Below are 18365 nucleotides of genomic sequence, written 5' to 3'. Positions count from 1 at the left end.
GAGAGAGAGATAGAGAGAACATGAAAAAACATGATAAATCATCTAATGAAAATGAAACATTCTATGTTATTTTATCATTTATTTTATTGTATTTTTAAAAACGTATCAGTTTATTATATTTGTTTATCATTATATATGTTTAAACAATTAATTATATTTTATTATTTACATTGCTCGTTTTTTATTCTATTTATATTTAATAATATTTCTTGATCATTTTATTGATAATCTTTATTTTCCATATGATTTTCAGTGAATGTGTCAGAACTGGTTTGAGCTCTGTTGTGTTTGCTGCCCTCTGGTGGATCCAGGGGAGAAGAGAGAACAGTGGAAATAAACTCACCTCCTTTCTGTTTGATGAACAAACACACTGATGAACCTGTTGCTGCTTCAGTGTCACAAAAACCATTCAGTTCAAATAACTAATAATTAGCAGGTTGTTTTAATTCAACTTGATATTTATTGTCTAGTTTCTTTGAAACATAAAATCACTTGAGTGCAACACAAAAATTAAAATACAGAGAGAAGCAGAGACAGGGACCAGTTTGGACCAGATCTGTCAATTCATTTAAAAACTGTCACATCATTCACAATATTTATTTGAATAGAACAGGTCAGATATCACAACTGAGACCAAACACAGAAAAGGATTCAGGAAAAACACGTCAGCTCAGAGTAATAATGATATTTAAAACTTCAGTTATTTAACTTGGATGTATGTTATATGAGTATGAATACTTTTGTATGTTCTGTGTATTTGTTTGTATTTCTATATAAAAGAAATGGAATAAATGGGTATGAGTACTATTAGTCCCTCGTGATTACACACCTTATACTACTACTACTACTACTAATATTATTATTATTATTATTAATAATAATAATAAAACATAATAAAGTATGATGGATATAAATACTCTGGTAGAACTGGTCCTGGGTGTGCAGAGCAGGATTAGAGGACTGGAGTAGTGGAGTAAAAGTAACTGTAATCTGACTGGGACTGAAATGAATGGGGGAGCTCTTCCAGCGGCGGCCGCAGGGGGCGCTGTTGTCGCTGTCCTTACCCATAAGCGGGGGAGTGAGAGGTGCATGAAATGGAGAAAAATGGCGGATCATGTGCAGGTGAGCAGAGGTTTCATGTTTTTCTAACCGTCAGTTCCTCCGGGAGCGTGACGATGGGTGTGAGCGGGGACTGTGGCGCTGTGCAGCGGGTCCGGAGGCCGTGCCCGGGCCGCTGAGTGCAGGAGGCGGCCGCGCTGCTGCTGCCCGGCGGGTAAAGAAAGGATGTGTCCGCCTGTGTTGACTTGTGGCCTCCTGTCAGTGCTCACTGGAGGCTGGGTTAGCCGGAGCTAGCTGCGAGCACACCGGCTGGAACCAGGCGGGGGGAGCGGGCAGGAGCCCCGGAGCCGACGGGGCAGAGCCGGCGGTGTTCTCGGTGTGTGTGCCGGGGGAAGGCTCCTCAGCAGCGGGCTCCCGGAGCGAGTTAGCGCCGTGTGTGAGTGAAGTAAACAATAAGGAGAGGCGGTTAGCTGCCGGGCTAGCGTCCCGGGGCTGCTCCGCTTGGCGCCACACTGGATCTCCCCGGATCTTCATCCTTCACACCGACATGGACCCGAGCTCCTCCTCGGCTTCACCCCGCTTCTCCTCTGAGAACATGTAGTTCTGCTCTGCTGGCGGCGGCTGCACGTTAGCTAGCTAGGCTAACGTTAGCATGAGCACAGACGTGCACTTCTCCCGCCCGAGCCCGTTTGAAAACACGGTCCGGTCTGTCGGAGCGTGGGTCCGGGCTCCGGGCTCCGTGTCCGCCGCCAGCTCCGGCAACCGCGGGCACGGAGCCGGGTGTGCACCGGGGGCTTGTTTGTGTGCGTGGACCGAGCGGTGCTGCTGTGTTTAGCTAGCAGCCCGGAGCTAGCTGCTCAACACATGTCCGGGTAACGCGGAGGGAGAAGGAGCCGTTGAATCAGCTACCTCTGCTCCTCCATGGTGTGAAACCACCTGGCTCCTCCGCGATGAGGAGCAGGAGCACCTCCCTCTGCTGTTGCTGCATGTGGAGCCTCAGTGGTTCTGTAGCTTCATGTCTCTTCACTGTCTCATCCCCACACGAGCTGTGTGGATGCTAATGAAGCAGGTAGATGTCAGAGCTGCAGCCTCCACGATGCTGCGAGCAGCGGCCAGGAGCTGCAGCCTCCACGGCCCCTCTGGAAGAGGAGCCTCTTCCTCTGGAGGTTCTCTGGAAGAGGCTCCTCTTCCTCTGGAAGTTCTCTGGAAGAGGAACCTCTTCCTCTGGAAGTTCTCTGGAAGAGGAACCTCTTCCTCTGGAGGTTCTCCGGAAGAGGAGCCTCTTTCTCTGGAGGTTCTCTGGAAGAGGAGCCTCTTCCTCTGGAGGTTCTCTGGAAGAGGAACCTCTTCCTCTGGAAGTTCTCTGGAAGAGGAGCCTCTTCCTCTGGAGGTTCTCCGGAAGAGGAGCCTCTTCCTCTGGAGGTTCTTTGGAAGAGGCGCCTCGTCCTCTGGAGGTTCTTTGGAAGAGGCGCCTCGTCCTCTGGAAGTTCTCTGGAAGAGGAGCCTCTTCCTCTGGAGGTTCTTTGGAAGAGGAGCCTCGTCCTCTGGAAGTTCTCTGGAAGAGGAGCCTCTTCCTCTGGAAGAGGAGGCTCGTCCTCTGGAGGTTCTTTGGAAGAGGCGCCTCGTCCTCTGGAAGTTCTCTGGAAGAGGAGGCTCTTCCTCTGGAACTCTTTAGTCTCACACTGTTTATTCTTATTGGCTCCAAACAGAAGATCAACATCTGACTGAGAAACACATTCCTGAATAGACCTGATGTCTTTCACCATTTATCTTTGAACTCCCTCTTTAAACTGTTAACTTCACACTGAGTCCTGACCCTAACTGCTCTGTGGTGTTAATTGTGCTGTAGTTATTCTATAAGATGGCGTAGGGCTGGAAGATGATATCACTCAGGTTTGATTTGTTCGGTCCATATTCTCCTGATAGATCCTAACAAGGTGCGACATCATCTGCCCGTCACCTTCCATAAAGTTCAGACCTGAAGCCCAGTAGAAGATCATTCATATAAACATGTTCTTAACAGAAGGAGTCACCCAGTCCGTAATTAAATAAAATGACAAATCATATATATATATAATTAATAATATCTATGACTAATTCATTTGATCTGATTGATGATGTGATTCTCTGGAATCAGCTCAGAAATAGTTTCCGTGTGTTTCAGCGTCTCCACTGGATCTACTGTGATGTTGAACAGCAGGTTCGATCTGAGTCGTGACGTCTGTAGAGTTTTCTCTCTACAGTGTGAAGCAGCGTGTGTTTGTGTCTGTAGGACCTGAAGCAGGGAACCTGGTGTGAGCAGCACGCTGTCAAACCACCTCCTCCGAGGAAGACGCCCGTTTATTGCTTCATGCATCAGTTCAGATGTGATTCAATTAAAGGTTTTAAGATTTCACCAGGAAGTCTGTGGAGTCAGAATGAGGAAGAGTTCTCACTCTGCACACGTCCCTTCAAATCGTTCATTCTGCTGCTCGTGTTCATGCAGCCACTCCATTTATTTTGATAATGTTGTTTTTAATATATATATATAAATTATTGTTGTTATTATTTTTCCTGTCGGTTTTCTCAACATAACTTATGCAGAGGTTTAAGTAAATACTGTGTTCTCTGCCTCTCGGTCCACGTTGTAGTTTTAAATGTCATCCCTGTTGCTGTGGTAACGCCTCCCGTCCACAGGAAGTTTTACAGCCTCTAAAACATAGAAGTCGATGCAGGTGCAAATATTAGGGAGTAAAAATCTTACCAATAAATTGGTTGATATATAATTATTCTTGCAATATTATGACTTTATTCTTGAAATCTCCAATTTTATTTCTCTTGAAGTGGCCACAATACTAATTGTACGTTGTACACTATGATATTAGGTATTTAGACATTTCAGATACTTATTATTATCAGCTAAGTAACTAAGTAAAAAGAAAACAAAAATACAGACAAATATGTAGAACTTTAATTAAGTAAACAAACATATTTTCCTATGTAGTTATTGACACTGATCCTGACGCCTGTGAAAGGATCACATCAAAAGGTTTTTATTGGTCAACTGATAAATCCTCAGACTCTTAATTTAGATGTTCCAGTTTGTGTCATCACCTCGTGAACCCGACAGTTTCAAACCCAAACAGGATGAAACAAACACGTAATTGTCTTAAAGTTTCTGCCCGATAAGAGTTTGAATGAAGACGATTCTGCTGTTACAGAGTAGAGATCAGACTTTGGTGTCAGTCCACTGTGGTGAAACTAAACCACATCATCTTCCGGTCGGACGTCTCATCACCAGCCATGTGTTCACATAACGTGTTGTGATGTCAGTGTCTATCAGTTTGTCTCTTCAGCAGCTCGTGTGCAGACAAACAGGGTTTGGTGCTGAGCTCTTATCTGAGACCAGCAGAGCTTCACACGCGCTGTTCTCCAAACTCCTGACTCTGATGCAGACAGTGAACACATCACAGACTTTAACCATCCAGACTCCGCAGCTCCCCCCACCTCCTCCGCTAATCTGCTCCTTTAACCTGGTGGCCCCTCCAGTTTGACTTTACTCATGAGTAACTGGCATCTCGCTGTGACGGGGCATGACTCAGCATTTTCCTGTGTGCCACATGAATGAATGAGAGTAAACATGTGTTTCTGTTTGATTATTCTGTGAGAAAAGTGACGACACATAAATCATACATCATTCACACACAGAGCAGGACGATATGAACAGGAAGTGATGAAACGTGTAAATCTCACTCATTTTAAATGAGGAAACAACAAAGGTATAGATAAAATAGTTATAAGTAATAAAAACAAAGTTTAGTATTTCTGCTGAAAAACAAAACAACACAGTAAATCAATAGTGAAAATATTAGCAAATATAATTGCTTGATTAGATCAGTGGTTTCCTCTGTTCTTCGTTTCTCTGTTTCATCGTCACCTGTTGAACCTGTGGATGAAATGACTCTTATCTGTTTTAGTGAGTGTGGAACGTGGTGTTCTGTCCGTCTCTTGTCCTAAAGTGATGCCATCTCGTCTGTCTCTCACTGATAAGTCTCCTGTCGTCCTCTTTATCTAGGGCCTTGCCCAGCTGGAGATCCTGTGTAAGCAGCTGTACGAGACGACCGAATCCGCCGTCCGACTCCAGGCAGAGAAAGCTCTGGTCGAGTTCACCAACAGCCCCGACTGTCTCAGCAAGTGTCAGCTGCTGCTGGAGAGAGGCAGCGTGAGTAGGCCCTGTCTGTCCCCTGTCCGTCCCCTGTCTGTCGTCTGTCCCTCACCTGCCCGTCGCCTGTCCGTCGCCTGTCCCCTGTCCCTCACCTGCCCGTCACCTGTCCCCTGTCCCTCACCTGCCCCTCACCTGCCCCTCACCTGTCCGTCGCCTGTCCCCTGTCCCTCACCTGTCCGTCGCCTGTCCCCTGTCCCTCACCTGTCCGTCCCCTGTCCCTCACCTGCCCGTCACCTGTCCGTCGCCTGTCCCCTGTCCCTCACCTGCCCCTCACCTGTCCCTCACCTGTCCGTCACCATTTTATTGAATTCGCGAGTAGAATTCTCGAAATTTCATCAAATAACATCCACGTCAAATATCTCCCTGAAAATTCACTTTAATTTAAATCAGGGGGTGAAGTGTTTTCATTTGAAAAATAATTAGACTTCAGGAAACTGAGGTCCCCAAACGATCGGCTCTGTCGAGCTCCAACACTCAGGAGGGAGTTTAAATAGTTTGTTTCAGCAGCTGCAGCTTTTGTTCGGTCTCGGCACTTTGCTGTACGCTGTAAATCTTCTGTCCAGTATTTAAACGATTTAACGTGTCTCATGTCAAGTGAATTTCCCTGATGTGTGGAAAAGAAAGTTCTATCTAATGTTCTGATGTTTCTCTCTCGTCACAGTCGTCGTACTCTCAGCTGCTCGCAGCCACGTGTTTGTCTAAATTGGTTTCTCGGACCAGCAACCCTCTGCCCCTGGAGCAACGCATCGACATACGTGAGTATCTGTCTGCCGCACGAACGAACACAGTCGGAATCAGAGCTTATGCAGTCCTGAAAGTTTCTGCCTCGTTACTTATGAAGTAACACGAGGTAATCTGCTGCTGAATCACTAGGCTGCGCTGTTCCTGCCTCACTAAGCGGCTGTTACTGTGTTTGTATCGTTCAGGGAACTATGTTCTGAATTATTTGGCCACGCGGCCGAAGTTAGCGGCGTTTGTGACCCAGGCTCTGATCCAGCTGTACGCCCGAATCACCAAGCTGGGCTGGTTCGACTGTCAGAAAGATGACTACGTGTTCAGGAACGTCATCGCTGATGTGACTCGCTTCCTACAGGTGAGAGCGTGGTCGATCGTGTGATGCTGAACGCTGCAGGAACCTTTGTGTTGAGCTGTTGTTGTTGTGTCTCTACAGGACAGTGTTGAACACTGCATCATAGGGGTGACCATTCTGTCCCAGCTGACCAATGAGATCAATCAGGTACTCTTCTTTTGGGGGGTTTCACCGTAACGGGATTTACCGAACCGTGATTTTTTGTTTAACGTGGTCTGTTTCCCCCGCAGGCGGACACGACACATCCTCTGACTAAACACAGGAAGATCGCGTCGTCATTCAGAGACTCCTCCCTCTTCGACATCTTCACTCTGTCCTGTAACCTCCTCAAACAGGTACGTTGATCTCTTCACGAGAGAAGGCAGTGAAATGAAATCATACGAGGTGCGATCACAACGTTCTGAGAATCAAACAAACAACCAAACCTGATGTCATGTGGTGCAGCGATACACCACTGACTGCTCCTGGATCTGTTCCACTGGGTCAGAGACGACTCCCAGAGTAAGAACGTGTTTCCATGTGTGTTTCCTGGATGACGGGTTGTTTGGTCGCAGACACACCTGATCCTCGATAGAACGCTTTGTCGTCCCGCTGGCGCTGCTGGTAAAGTGCTGATGTGTTTCTCACATCTGGTGGAAGTGCAGGTCTGTGTCCTGCTCGGTCAATAACACGAACAGAATCTTTTACTTCATGTGACTTTTTGACTTGTGATCATTCTCAGTATTTAGTTCAGTTGAAGCTCCGACAGACTAAAGACTCTGCAGCCGACGTCTCATCAGTAGAACGACGGAGCTCTGAGCTACTTTTAAAATCCCTCAGAAAAGCTTTCAGAGCTTAATTGTCGACAGAGGGCGACCTGCAGCCCGTCGGAGGATAATATCAGTTTATGACACGTGTGACAGTCGCACAGATGGAGCAGAATAAACAACGGATCAGAATTTAATGGAGTTTCTGTAATGAGCTCAGAGTGAGATGGTGATTACATGTTTTAATCAGCTTCCTGCTCCCAGCCAATGAGAGAGGAGTAAACCTCTGCAGGCCGACTGCAGCTGAGCTTTGTTCTGTGTGTTCCTCAGGCGTCTGGGAAGAACCTGAACCTGAACGATGAGTCGCAGCACGGTTTGCTGATGCAGCTGCTCAAACTCAGCTACAATTGCCTCAACTACGACTTCATAGGAACTTCCACAGACGAGTCGTCGGACGACCTCTGCACTGTACAGATCCCCACGTCCTGGAGATCAGGTAGCTGCTGCTGAGAGCGTCTTGTTATATATAAATATATAAATATATATATATATGAGTGGGATCAGGCTCAGTCCAGTCAGACGAGTCCATATGTATATTGATGTCATTGACACAAGTTGAAATATCAACATGTACTGACAACTTCCTGTTTCCTTTCTCTCCTGCAGCGTTTCTTGATTCCTCCACCCTGCAGCTCTTTTTCAATTTATATCATTCCATCCCTCCATCCCTCTCTCCGTTGGTAAGTGACCCAGTGACGTCCTGTAACCTCAGAACCACAAGCTTCTCTGTGAATCACATGAAACTCTTTAGGTCCAAAGGTTTGTTAGGATGAAATGATGTTTTTAATATGTAGAGATTAGAGCCTGATCTTAAATATGTCCTTATCAAACCCGTAAGTCAAAGAAATGTGATTTAGGTTTGATGCTTTACAGTTAAAACATAAACTTTATTATAAATTACTTATACTTTCTGCTCCCAGTTACCTTCTATCAAAACTGAATTCAGTAAATAATCAAACGTTTCTGATTTTAGTTTTCAGTCTGAACATCTTCTATCTCTCGAGACCATTTGAAAGATGGAACCTGGTCTCTTCATGTTGTGTTAATAACCCGTGAATCTTCCCGTGTGCAGGTGTTGTCATGTCTAGTTCAGATCGCCTCCGTCAGACGATCTCTCTTCAACAACGCAGAGCGAGCAAAGTTCCTTTCACATTTGGTCGACGGAGTAAAGAGGATATTAGCAAACCCACAGGTGAGAAACCGTCTCGTGCACCGCTCCTCCTCTGATTTGTGTTCTCCAGTCGTTGTGTGACGCTGTGGAACATGTTGTGTTTCAGTGTTTACCGGATCCTAACAACTACCACGAGTTCTGTCGTCTGCTGGCGAGGCTGAAGAGCAACTACCAGCTGGGGGAACTGGTCAAAGTAGAAAACTACCCTGAAGTTATTCGACTCATAGCAAACTTCACTGTCACTAGTCTGCAGGTAAGAGCGGTTTGATTCCAGATGTTCGACTCATTCATCAGCAGCTCGAACTTAATTCTTTCTAACGTAACATTTACTGATTAAAGAGGAAACTCAGCTTCGTCATGTTTTATTTGAAGTTCAGTGTTTTTGTGAAACGACTCAAACTGCAACGATTAATCGATTAATTAACAAAAAAATGTCTGCAGCTGTAAAAATATAGTTTCCTGATTTTCTTTGGCTTCTTTTTTTTGGACGTTTGGAAAAACTAAACATCTGGAAGATAATTTCTTTATCTTCAGAAATCTAATTTCAAACTAAATCAATAAAATGATTGATTATGAGTTTTACTGTCTCCTTAATAATTCTTTCTTCAATGACGAAGTTTGATGTCGTCTGCTTTGGAAAACACATTGGACACTTTCTCACTTTTTGTCCCTCAGTAATATTTTCAGACCTTTTTAATGCAACATCAACGAAGCAGCAACTTGGCCTGAAAGTGCAGAAACATGATGGAACATCTATATTTTTTAAATGACAGTAACATCCCCTGTTGGTCTCCTCAGCACTGGGAGTTTGCTCCCAACAGCGTCCACTACCTGTTGAGTCTATGGCAGCGTCTGGCAGCGTCGGTCCCCTACGTCAAAGCCACCGAGCCTCACCTGCTGGAGACGTACACGCCGGAGGTCACCAAGGCCTACATCACCTCGCGGCTGGAGTCGGTCCACGTCATCCTCAGGTAACTTACCACACGGCTTCATGTCCAAGAACCAGTTCAACATGTCAGAGTGTGTCTGACAGGATTTTATTTAGTACGTATGTAATCAGTGAAGCTCTGTGTCTCGTTCTCTGGTTAAACCCGTGTGTCCAAACGCGTTCGCTCCACAGAGACGGTTTGGAGGATCCTCTCGATGACGCCGGCCTCGTGCAGCAGCAGCTGGACCAGTTGTCCACCATCGGGCGCTGCGAGTATGAGAAGACGTGTGCTCTGCTCGTCCAGCTGTTCGACCAGGCGGCGCAGACCTACCAGGAGCTGCTGCAGTCCACCAACTCCAGCGCCGCTGACATCACCGTGCAGGAGGGTACGTGCTGCAAACACAGGACCACGCTGATGTTTTTAAAATCGTCTCGTTCTCTGATTGGCTTGTAGCTTTTCTACAGTAAAGCAGTTTGGACAGAAGATGCTGATGTGGCTTCGTGCTCAGTGAATAAAACGTTAATCCTGGTTTTTAGGATCAGAACCCTCTGACCAACAGTTCCTCTGCTTCTGTGTGCAGGTCGGTTAACGTGGTTGGTTTATATAATCGGGGCAGTGATCGGCGGACGGGTGTCGTTTGCGAGTACGGATGAGCAGGACGCCATGGACGGAGAGCTAGTCTGTCGGTAAGAAAGAAATCTGAGGATCTCATGACGTTTAGAATAAAAAGAGAAAATAGTTTTAAACATGGAAGAGAGATTAAATCTGAAAACAGATTGTTGTTGATATGTTGGACACTCGTGATGACATCTTTACATGTGGGGACAAACGTGTTGATAACATGCAGCAGCCCAAGATTAATGTTCATAACTCTAAAAATATAATAGTTGTAATACCTTTTCTATATTTAGAAATATTTAGGGTCCATATGTTTTGTGTGTTTTCTGATGAAAAGGCTGATTTCTCTCTTCTGAGCTGTTTGTGGCCTGAATGACGTGAGTGAATCTTTAATTTGAACAACACACTGTACTTCTCTTTCTTCTTAACTCAGGGTTCTGCAGCTGATGAATCTGACCGACTCCCGGTTAGCGCAGGCTGGGAACGAGAGACTGGAGCTCGCCATGCTCAGCTTCTTCGAACAGTTCAGGAAGATCTACATCGGGGACCAGGTGCAGAAATCCTCAAAGGTGAGCGCCGCTGTAACCGTGTCAGGACGCTGCTGTCGCCGTCTGTCGCCTCAGTGTTGCATTAACCCTGACCTGGCCTCCCGCCCCCGGTGACCCCTCATGTCCGCTCCGTCAGCGGGGGCCACTTCGGGGCCACGTCTTTTGTCCCGAACGCTGACATGTGCTCGATGTGGCGGCTGCGTTTTAAAGAGTCGCTCAGTGTGTTTTGCTGTTGTGTTTTTAGACGTGGTGTAGTCGTCCGGCTTCACGCTGACTGACTTCCTGTTCTCTTTGTTCTGAACATGTGTTCGTCTGGTTCGGCGTCGTCACACTTTAAATCCAGGACGTGTTGAGAAGTCGACCGTTTCGCCCGAGCAGCTTCACATAGAGCTCTGAGTGCATGTGGCTGCTGATTGGCTGAGGAGCTGCATCAGTCTGTTGTAGGAACTGAAGCTGTAACTCAAAGAATCCGTCGTCTCAGGTTCTGCTTTTGTTCCTCTGACACTCAAACTCCACGTCCGCGTCGTCTCGTGTTCAACATGAATAAAACACCATGTTTGTACAAGTGATGTCCTCAGAATTCAAACCATCAACTAAAACTCTTCTGTCTCCACTAACGTCCTTTATCATTAATATTATTGTTATTAATATTCTTCTTTGGGCCGGATCAGCGACTTCTGTTGTAATTCGTCGAATCGTTGTTTTCATTTTATGAATCAAATTTCTGAGAATAACTATTCATGGAAATTTACCGAACTCTGAAATGGTTTTAAAGCGCTCGACATGGACGAGTGACGGGTCTCCACTTCAAACTGAGGCTAATGAGGAAGTGGAGACGCGTCGTCCGTCTTTATTGTGTGAAGAACAGTTTTTATCTGAAAGGACAGAGAGTTGAATGAGGAGGAGACGCAGCAAAGTCTCCTTGTGCTGCACAAACAAAGATATGTTATTCATACAGCATCTTTACAGCTCAGTGGGATGTTACACATGTTAAATGTTCTTCCTTCACATTATTTTATCTGTTTGTTTTGTCACTGCAGCTTTATCGACGACTATCAGAAGTTCTGGGTTTGAACGACGAGACGATGGTACTCAGCGTCTTTATAGGGAAAATGTGAGTATTAGAAATAACACAGATTAAATTCATCTCTTCAACAGTTTGACAGAAATCTTGAATTTTAACCCAAAGTAAAATGAATTTAATATTACATTTAAAACATTTTTTGTATCTTTTGTTTGTATTAAGGATAATTAATTAACTCAAGGTCCACTCATTGGATTTTAAAGCATCTTTCAGCCGCATGTCACTGCCGTCATCTTTATGACTTTATGAAGGTGCACGTGGTCACATGACTCCAGATCCTCACCAGGGTCATGTGATAAACTGTCTCCATGGCAACAGAGCAAACTGCAGCTAATTAAGACTGAGATGTTGAAAGCTCCGTTTGAACCTTTATCTCAAATAAAAAGTTTGTCACAAAGTTTTCCAGCTTTAACTTTAAGTGTTAAAATGATCAGAAATAAACGAGTTTTGATTATTGATCAGAAAACAATCTGTTTGTGTGTTTGTGTGTTTCAGCATCACAAACTTGAAGTACTGGGGCCAGTGTGAACCAATCACCTCCAAGACATTGCAGCTACTAAACGACCTCTCACTAGGATATCCTTCACTACTGTGTGTGTGTGTGTGTGTGTGTGTGTGTGTGTGTGTGTGTGTGTGTGTGTGTGTGTGTGTGTGTGTGTGTGTGTGTGTGTGTGTGTGTGTGTGTGTGTGTGTGTGTGTGTGTGTGTACATGAATGTTTCTAATTGTTACTGGACTTGTTGTCACCTCACGCAGCAGCGTTAACTCAAAAACTGAAGAACACACTTTCATCACACTGAGTTTTATGTGTCCGAGTGGAGACTCTGGTGTGTTTCTGGATCTGTGTTTTCTCCTTGACCTCCTGTGCACGTACAGCAGCGTGAGGAAGCTGGTGAAGCTCACCGCGGTTCAGTTCATGTTGAACAACCACACGGTGAGTTCCTCACAGTCGGCACATCTTCATCCATCTGAACGTCATCATCATTAACGGTCTGTGTGTGTCTGTTTGTGTGTGTGTCTGTTTGTGTGTGTCAGAGCGAACACTTCTCCTTCCTCGGAGTGAACAACCAGTCGAATCTGAGCGACATGAGGTGTCGGACCACCTTCTACACGGCACTGGGGCGCCTGCTAATGGTGGATCTGGGTAACTGCACTTTTCTTTCTCCAGTGAGAGAAGTTCACTGTGAAATAAAGTAACTTTGAAAACAGCAGCTCGTTGTGTTTGAAAACGAGTCGATGATGTCGGAGCGAAGCTGAGCTCTGGTCACACGGGAACGAGTCTCGTTACAGTTCGAAGCTCCATGAGTCTTAAAGCTGCAGTGCATCAAACAGTTGTGTTGACTTTTCATTGTGCGTCTGTGTGCAGGCGAGGACGAGGACCAGTTCGAACAGTTCATGTTGCCTCTGACGGCTGCGTTTGAAACTGTGGCTCAGATGTTGAGCACAAACACCTTCAATGAGCAGGAAGCTAAGGTGACGCACGCACACACACACACACATTAACAGGTACTGACACTATTTAAATTAGCAGAATATGTCTCCTTTACATATTATTCTGTTAAATTTAAAAAGTCTTCAGCTTCTTAGAATAAACTTTTACTCAGCAGCCAATCACAGCAGCAAGTCACATCCTGATTGAAAAACAGGTGAAAAACTCGTCTGCTGAAGTTTTATTATCTGAACATTTCGCTGTCTGAAGAATAAACTGACCTCCGTCTTCTTCTGTGGTTTCCTGTAGAGGACGCTGGTGGGTTTGGTCCGAGACCTGCGAGGCATCGCGTTCGCCTTCAACGCCAAGACGAGCTTCATGATGCTGTTCGACTGGATGTATCCTCGCAGCTGAAACGTGCTCTGTATTCATCAGTGTGTGTGTGTGTGTGTGTGTGTGTGTGTGAGAGAGACTTGTCCTTAACCCTCCCCTGCAGATACCCAGCCTACATGCCCATTTTACAGAGAGCCATCGAGCTGTGGTACCACGACCCAGCATGCACCACGCCGGTCCTCAAGCTCATGGCTGAACTCGTTCACAACAGGTGAGGATGCTCAGTGACGCTCTGTGGTTTAATCCATCGAGTTCAGTGGACGATGATCAAACAAGAACTCAGCATCATAATCTCTTCAGTCAATAACTGATCTATAACTGATCTATAACTGATCAATAAGTCGTCTGCTCTGTTTTCGTCGTAGATCCCAGAGGTTACAGTTTGACGTGTCGTCACCAAACGGAATCCTGTTGTTCAGAGAAACCAGCAAGATGATCACCACCTACGGTACGCTCACCAAAATAAAAGTCCTCACTGCACACCCCTCCTTTCTCTTCTTTTTCATTATTATTATTATTTTTATTACTGACTGATTTAAAGATCATAAATGTCTCTGGTGAACAAAATCTTCCTTCTTCCTTCTGACGTTTACTTATTGATCTTCATGTCCACAGATACTGAGGCTTCTGCAAAAATCTGCAACAAATCAGTGACACAATAATATTAATGATGATGATAATAATAATAATCCAGATTAAACTGCTTCTTTTCACACTGACAGTTAATTAATAATAAACCAAAACAACCTGTAAAGATCCAGCGTTGTTCTCTTTGCAGGAAACCGTATCCTGACGCTGGGGGAGGTGCCGAAGGACCAGGTGTACGGGGTGAAGCTGAAGGGCGTCAGCGTGTGCTTCGCCATGCTGAAGGCGGTGCTCAGCGGGAACTACGTGAACTTCGGCGTCTTCCGTCTGTACGGCGACGACGCGCTGGACAACGCTCTGCAGACGTTCATCAAACTACTGCTGTCCATCCCCCACAGTGACTTACTAGTATGTGCAACCGTGTTTATGTTCATCTTGTCAGCGACACGTTTAATCATCACACGCCACAAACACACGAAACATGAGCGTGGAGGTGGAACCTTTCCTGCCCCCTGGTGGTAGGAAACGTCTCACTGACATGTTCTGGACATTTGACCGGCGGCTGCAGGAAAAGTTCCAGAACGTTTCTGTCTTTATATTGAATGAGTTGTTTGTACATTAATCCCCTGACTCCTCCTGACTCCTCCTGACTCCTCCCCCTCAGGACTACCCTAAGCTCAGCCAGTCGTTCTACTCGCTGCTCGAGGTGCTGACGCAGGATCACATGAACTTCATCGCCAGTCTGGAGCCTCACGTCGTCATGTACATCCTGTCCTCCATATCAGAAGGACTGACGGCGCTCGGTGAGACACCCGGAGGTCCAGCTCAATTTCAGAGAGCGTGCACGTCACGGCAGGTGTTTAAACACGTGTGTGTGTGTGTGTGTTTCAGATACGATGGTGTGCACGGGCTGCTGCTCCAGTCTGGACCACATCGTCACCTACTTGTTCAAACAGCTGTCGCGCTCCACAAAGAAGCGTCCGGCTCCCATGGCAACGGACGATCGCTTCCTCCACATCATGCAGCAGCACCCGGAGATGATCCAGCAGGTGAGAGATCCTTCTGATCTACAGTCACATGCTTTTATTGTGAAGAAGCCTCCGTGTGTGACCCTGGTGCTCGTTGTGCAGATGTTGTCCACAGTTTTAAACATCATCATCTTCGAGGACTGTCGGAACCAGTGGTCGATGTCACGACCTCTGTTAGGCCTCATCCTGCTCAACGAGAAGGTGAAACACCCCCCACGCCATCGTCAGTCTGTGTGTGTGTGTGTGTGTGTGTGTGTGTGTGTGTGTGTGTGTCTGTGTGTGTGTAGTAACACGGTTGTGTGTGCGTCCTGCAGTATTTCGCTGACCTGAGGAACAGCATCGTCAACAGTCAGCCTCCGGAGAAGCAGCAAGCCATGCACTTATGTTTCGAGAACTTGATGGAAGGAATAGAAAGAAATCTACTCACCAAGAATCGGGACAGGTAGGTCACATGACCCGACACGTGAAAACCTCACTTCATGATCTAGAGTCAGATTTAATGAAACATTTTAATATCTGTGTTTATGTTTTGTGAGATGAAAAATAGATCTAACTTTGCAAATTACAAAAAAAAGTCCTAATATTGTGAGAATAAAGTCGTAGTATTTGTATCAGCTCCGAAGATCCAGATCAGTCGGACTCTAAAATATTAGAATCATTTTTAGGTTAATGAAGAAACTAAATGTTTTTATACTCAGTAACTGACAGGAAGCTTCTGTTACCATGGAAACACACTGCAGATGATCGTCTACTCTAATGTGACACATGTAGAAAACAAGCTTTGTTGTTGTTGTCTGATAAAAGTCTAACGTGTGTGTGTTTGTTTGTGTGTGTGTGTTTGTGTGTCTCTCTGTGTGTGTCTGTCTCTGTGTGTGTGCAGGTTTACTCAGAACTTGTCGGTGTTCAGGAGGGAGGTGAACGACAGCATGAAGAACTCGACGTACGGCGTCAACAGCAACGACATGATGAGCTGACATTCCACACATCAGAGTCTTAGAGCGCAGCCGCAGACAGAGCCCACCCCCCTCACCCCTCCTCCCCCCTCTCTGCATCAGCGTCCCCCCCCGGGCCCGGATGCCTGGGGGTCGTCTCTTCACTCGGATTCACAACGTACGGGATCGTTGATTCAGTTCAGCGAGTAACTCCCCCTCACCCCTTCCTCCCCCTTTTTGATAGAAGCATATATAAATATATACAGATCTATTTTAACGCCAGTCTGCATCGGTCTGACCGCTGTGGCTGTCCTGACCGTAGGGGGCGCATGTCGAAGCACTCGGAGGACGGAGGTGAGGACGGGGGCGAGGTGAGGAACGCCGGTTAAACGTAATAATCCGCTTCTGCCTGCCTTGTATAGAAAACACTCAAAAAACCAAGTGTACATTTTTTTTCGTAACATTTTGAACAATGTTTATAATGATGATTGAATTTAAAAACACAAAGAAGAGTCGAGGAAAAAAGAAAAAAACAACAAAAATCGTGTGATTGAGCTTTTTACAGTGTAGTGAGTTAGGGCAACTGTCTGTCTGCGTGGGGGGGGGGGGGGGGGGGGGGGGCTGTCACGATGCAGGGGAAGCAGAGAAACACACTAACACAGCGAGAGGCGTCCACGTTGTACATTGTCCTCCGTCTCTGGTTGGCGTGATGTAAATAGTCACATGACCCCGTGGCAGCGGGCGCGACGGGATTTAAAGGGACAGTTCTGCTATTTATCAACGAGGTTTTGTTCTCGTGGTCGTGTCCGACTGAGTCGTGAAACCTTTTTGTTTGAGGAGATTCTGTCGGAAGCGAGTCTGAAGATTGAAACTCCGTCGTATCGAATAATCATAATCAATTTGTGTCCTGAAGAGTCGACACGTGGCTTCAGGTCAGAAATCGAAATGTTTCCAGATGAAGTTAACGAATCGAAGCCTCGTCCGATGTTTCAGATAAACAACGTTTCTACATTTATTCAGTTTACTGAGAGAAAACTTTCTTCCACTTTTCTTTCTTAAATGTCATAACGTCATCAAAGTAGTTTGAAGTAATAATTTTTCAGCTCATAAGTCTCACAAAGTTAAATGTCACAGAACTTCACGTTACCAGGATTTTAGAATCTGCAAAGTTTTCCACTTCATTATCTGAAACATCCGATCAGTTCGATTTCAATCATCAGTTCATTACGTTTTAAACTAGAACACTAAAATAATGTGAGAATCAGCTGTTTGTGTCTTTGGACCTTTTTCACTGTTTTCTCACATTTTAATATCGATTATCAATAATCAGTTAATGAATCAATGAGGAAATTATTAGTTTTGTCCCGAGTGTGAGAAAACATCAAATCTCATCAGATTATTTATGATCAAGTTTCCTCTGGTTCTGAGAAACACTCGTTCTTTGTGATGGAAAACGTTTCTTAACCTCCCGTCAGATCCGGCTGCGTCTCTCTCCTCGAGTCAACGCGACGCGTCTCTGCGACGATCGACGTGTAAGCAACATGGTCACGGCTACATTTTCCCCTCTGGTAGGCTGGGTGCAGTTTCCACCATTTTGTTTACACTCTGGATTCCTCGGACCAGGTTTTGGGACTGCCCCCCCTCCCCCCTTTAGGTCCTGCAGTGGAGTCGTTTTGTGTGCGTGTGTGTGTGTGGTTCTCTGTTGCCTGGTGTGTATGTGGCGTCTCATGGTGCTCGTGATGGAGCTCAAACAGCCAAGGTCTGTGCCACCGCGTTGGGGGGGAAAAGAATCGTAATGTTATCAGTGATAACGATGGAAATCTCCCGTCGTTCGTCAGCACACGTGTCCATCAGAGCTCGTTGAAGGAATCCAGTTTAGTTTTCAAATATCTGAAGTAAATTGCATTGAACCTTTGGTAGAAGTCCGAACAGTGTAAAAAGAGAAGCAGGAGGAGTCTATTAGCAACTTGTGTTACTCTCTACGATGTTGCTGCTAACTGTTTGTGACAACTAGCTCATCTCTAACATGTCCGCACTCATGGATGTTTCTTGAGTTCCTAATTTTTTGGTTTGTGTCCCTGATGTGAATGTGTTGGGTCCATAGAGTGAATAGCTGTTTGAGTTGTTTGGATGTCTGCTACATATAGTGTAAGCATTGTGACTGCAAATAAACCTCATTGATTTTTACATGGATGCTTCTCTCTTCATTTTACTGTCTGCACGTCTCAAAGCTCCAGAAACACGTCGTCACTTCCTCGTGACTCGATCAAATCGTACTGATCTTAACATCTTCTGCCTTTAACGCTCAGAGACTGAGGAAGAGCTGAGAAGACTTCAGTCACGTGAGGGATCAGTAGAACGGACATGTGCAATATGATGTCATGTTAAGCTTAAAAAACCATGTATAGCAAAGCATGAAAAATGTCTGAATATAGTAAAACATCAAATCAGTCATTAAAATAAAATGATAACTTTTTTAAAGTTATGTCAC

At 45.5% G+C, this 18365-nt stretch overlaps 1 protein-coding gene across 1 annotated transcript; it reads left to right on the top strand.

Moving 5' to 3' along the window:
• Positions 1 to 991: 991 nt before the first annotated feature.
• On the top strand, positions 992 to 18061 carry xpo7 (exportin 7). Its single transcript, XM_034601501.1, has 28 exons — positions 992 to 1122; positions 5114 to 5260; positions 5925 to 6018; positions 6190 to 6356; positions 6435 to 6500; positions 6584 to 6688; positions 7430 to 7595; positions 7766 to 7839; positions 8232 to 8351; positions 8437 to 8583; positions 9129 to 9301; positions 9451 to 9644; positions 9840 to 9945; positions 10311 to 10446; positions 11466 to 11539; positions 12005 to 12085; positions 12378 to 12441; positions 12543 to 12651; positions 12874 to 12980; positions 13246 to 13334; positions 13433 to 13540; positions 13695 to 13777; positions 14108 to 14322; positions 14579 to 14717; positions 14806 to 14963; positions 15045 to 15143; positions 15257 to 15384; positions 15823 to 18061. The coding sequence occupies exons 1-28, from the start codon at positions 1006 to 1008 to the stop codon at positions 15914 to 15916; spliced, it is 3360 nt and encodes a 1119-aa protein (XP_034457392.1). The 5' UTR covers positions 992 to 1005; the 3' UTR covers positions 15917 to 18061.
• Positions 18062 to 18365: the final 304 nt, after the last annotated feature.

Source organism: Hippoglossus hippoglossus, chromosome 12 (genome assembly GCF_009819705.1).
Source record: "Hippoglossus hippoglossus isolate fHipHip1 chromosome 12, fHipHip1.pri, whole genome shotgun sequence".
NCBI classification, from domain to species: domain Eukaryota; kingdom Metazoa; phylum Chordata; class Actinopteri; order Pleuronectiformes; family Pleuronectidae; genus Hippoglossus; species Hippoglossus hippoglossus.
Note: the sequence above shows the minus strand (reverse complement) of the source record. Positions and strands in the feature narration are given on the sequence as shown.

Coding starts and splice junctions, on each gene's coding strand:
- xpo7 (XM_034601501.1), top strand. CDS start 1,006: ATGAATGGGGGAGCTCTTCCAGCGGCGGCCGCAGGGGGCGCTGTTGTC. Junction 6,357..6,434: donor ATGTGACTCGCTTCCTACAG/GTGAGAGCGTGG, acceptor GTGTCTCTACAG/GACAGTGTTGAACACTGCAT. Junction 14,718..14,805: donor AGAAGGACTGACGGCGCTCG/GTGAGACACCCG, acceptor TGTGTGTTTCAG/ATACGATGGTGTGCACGGGC.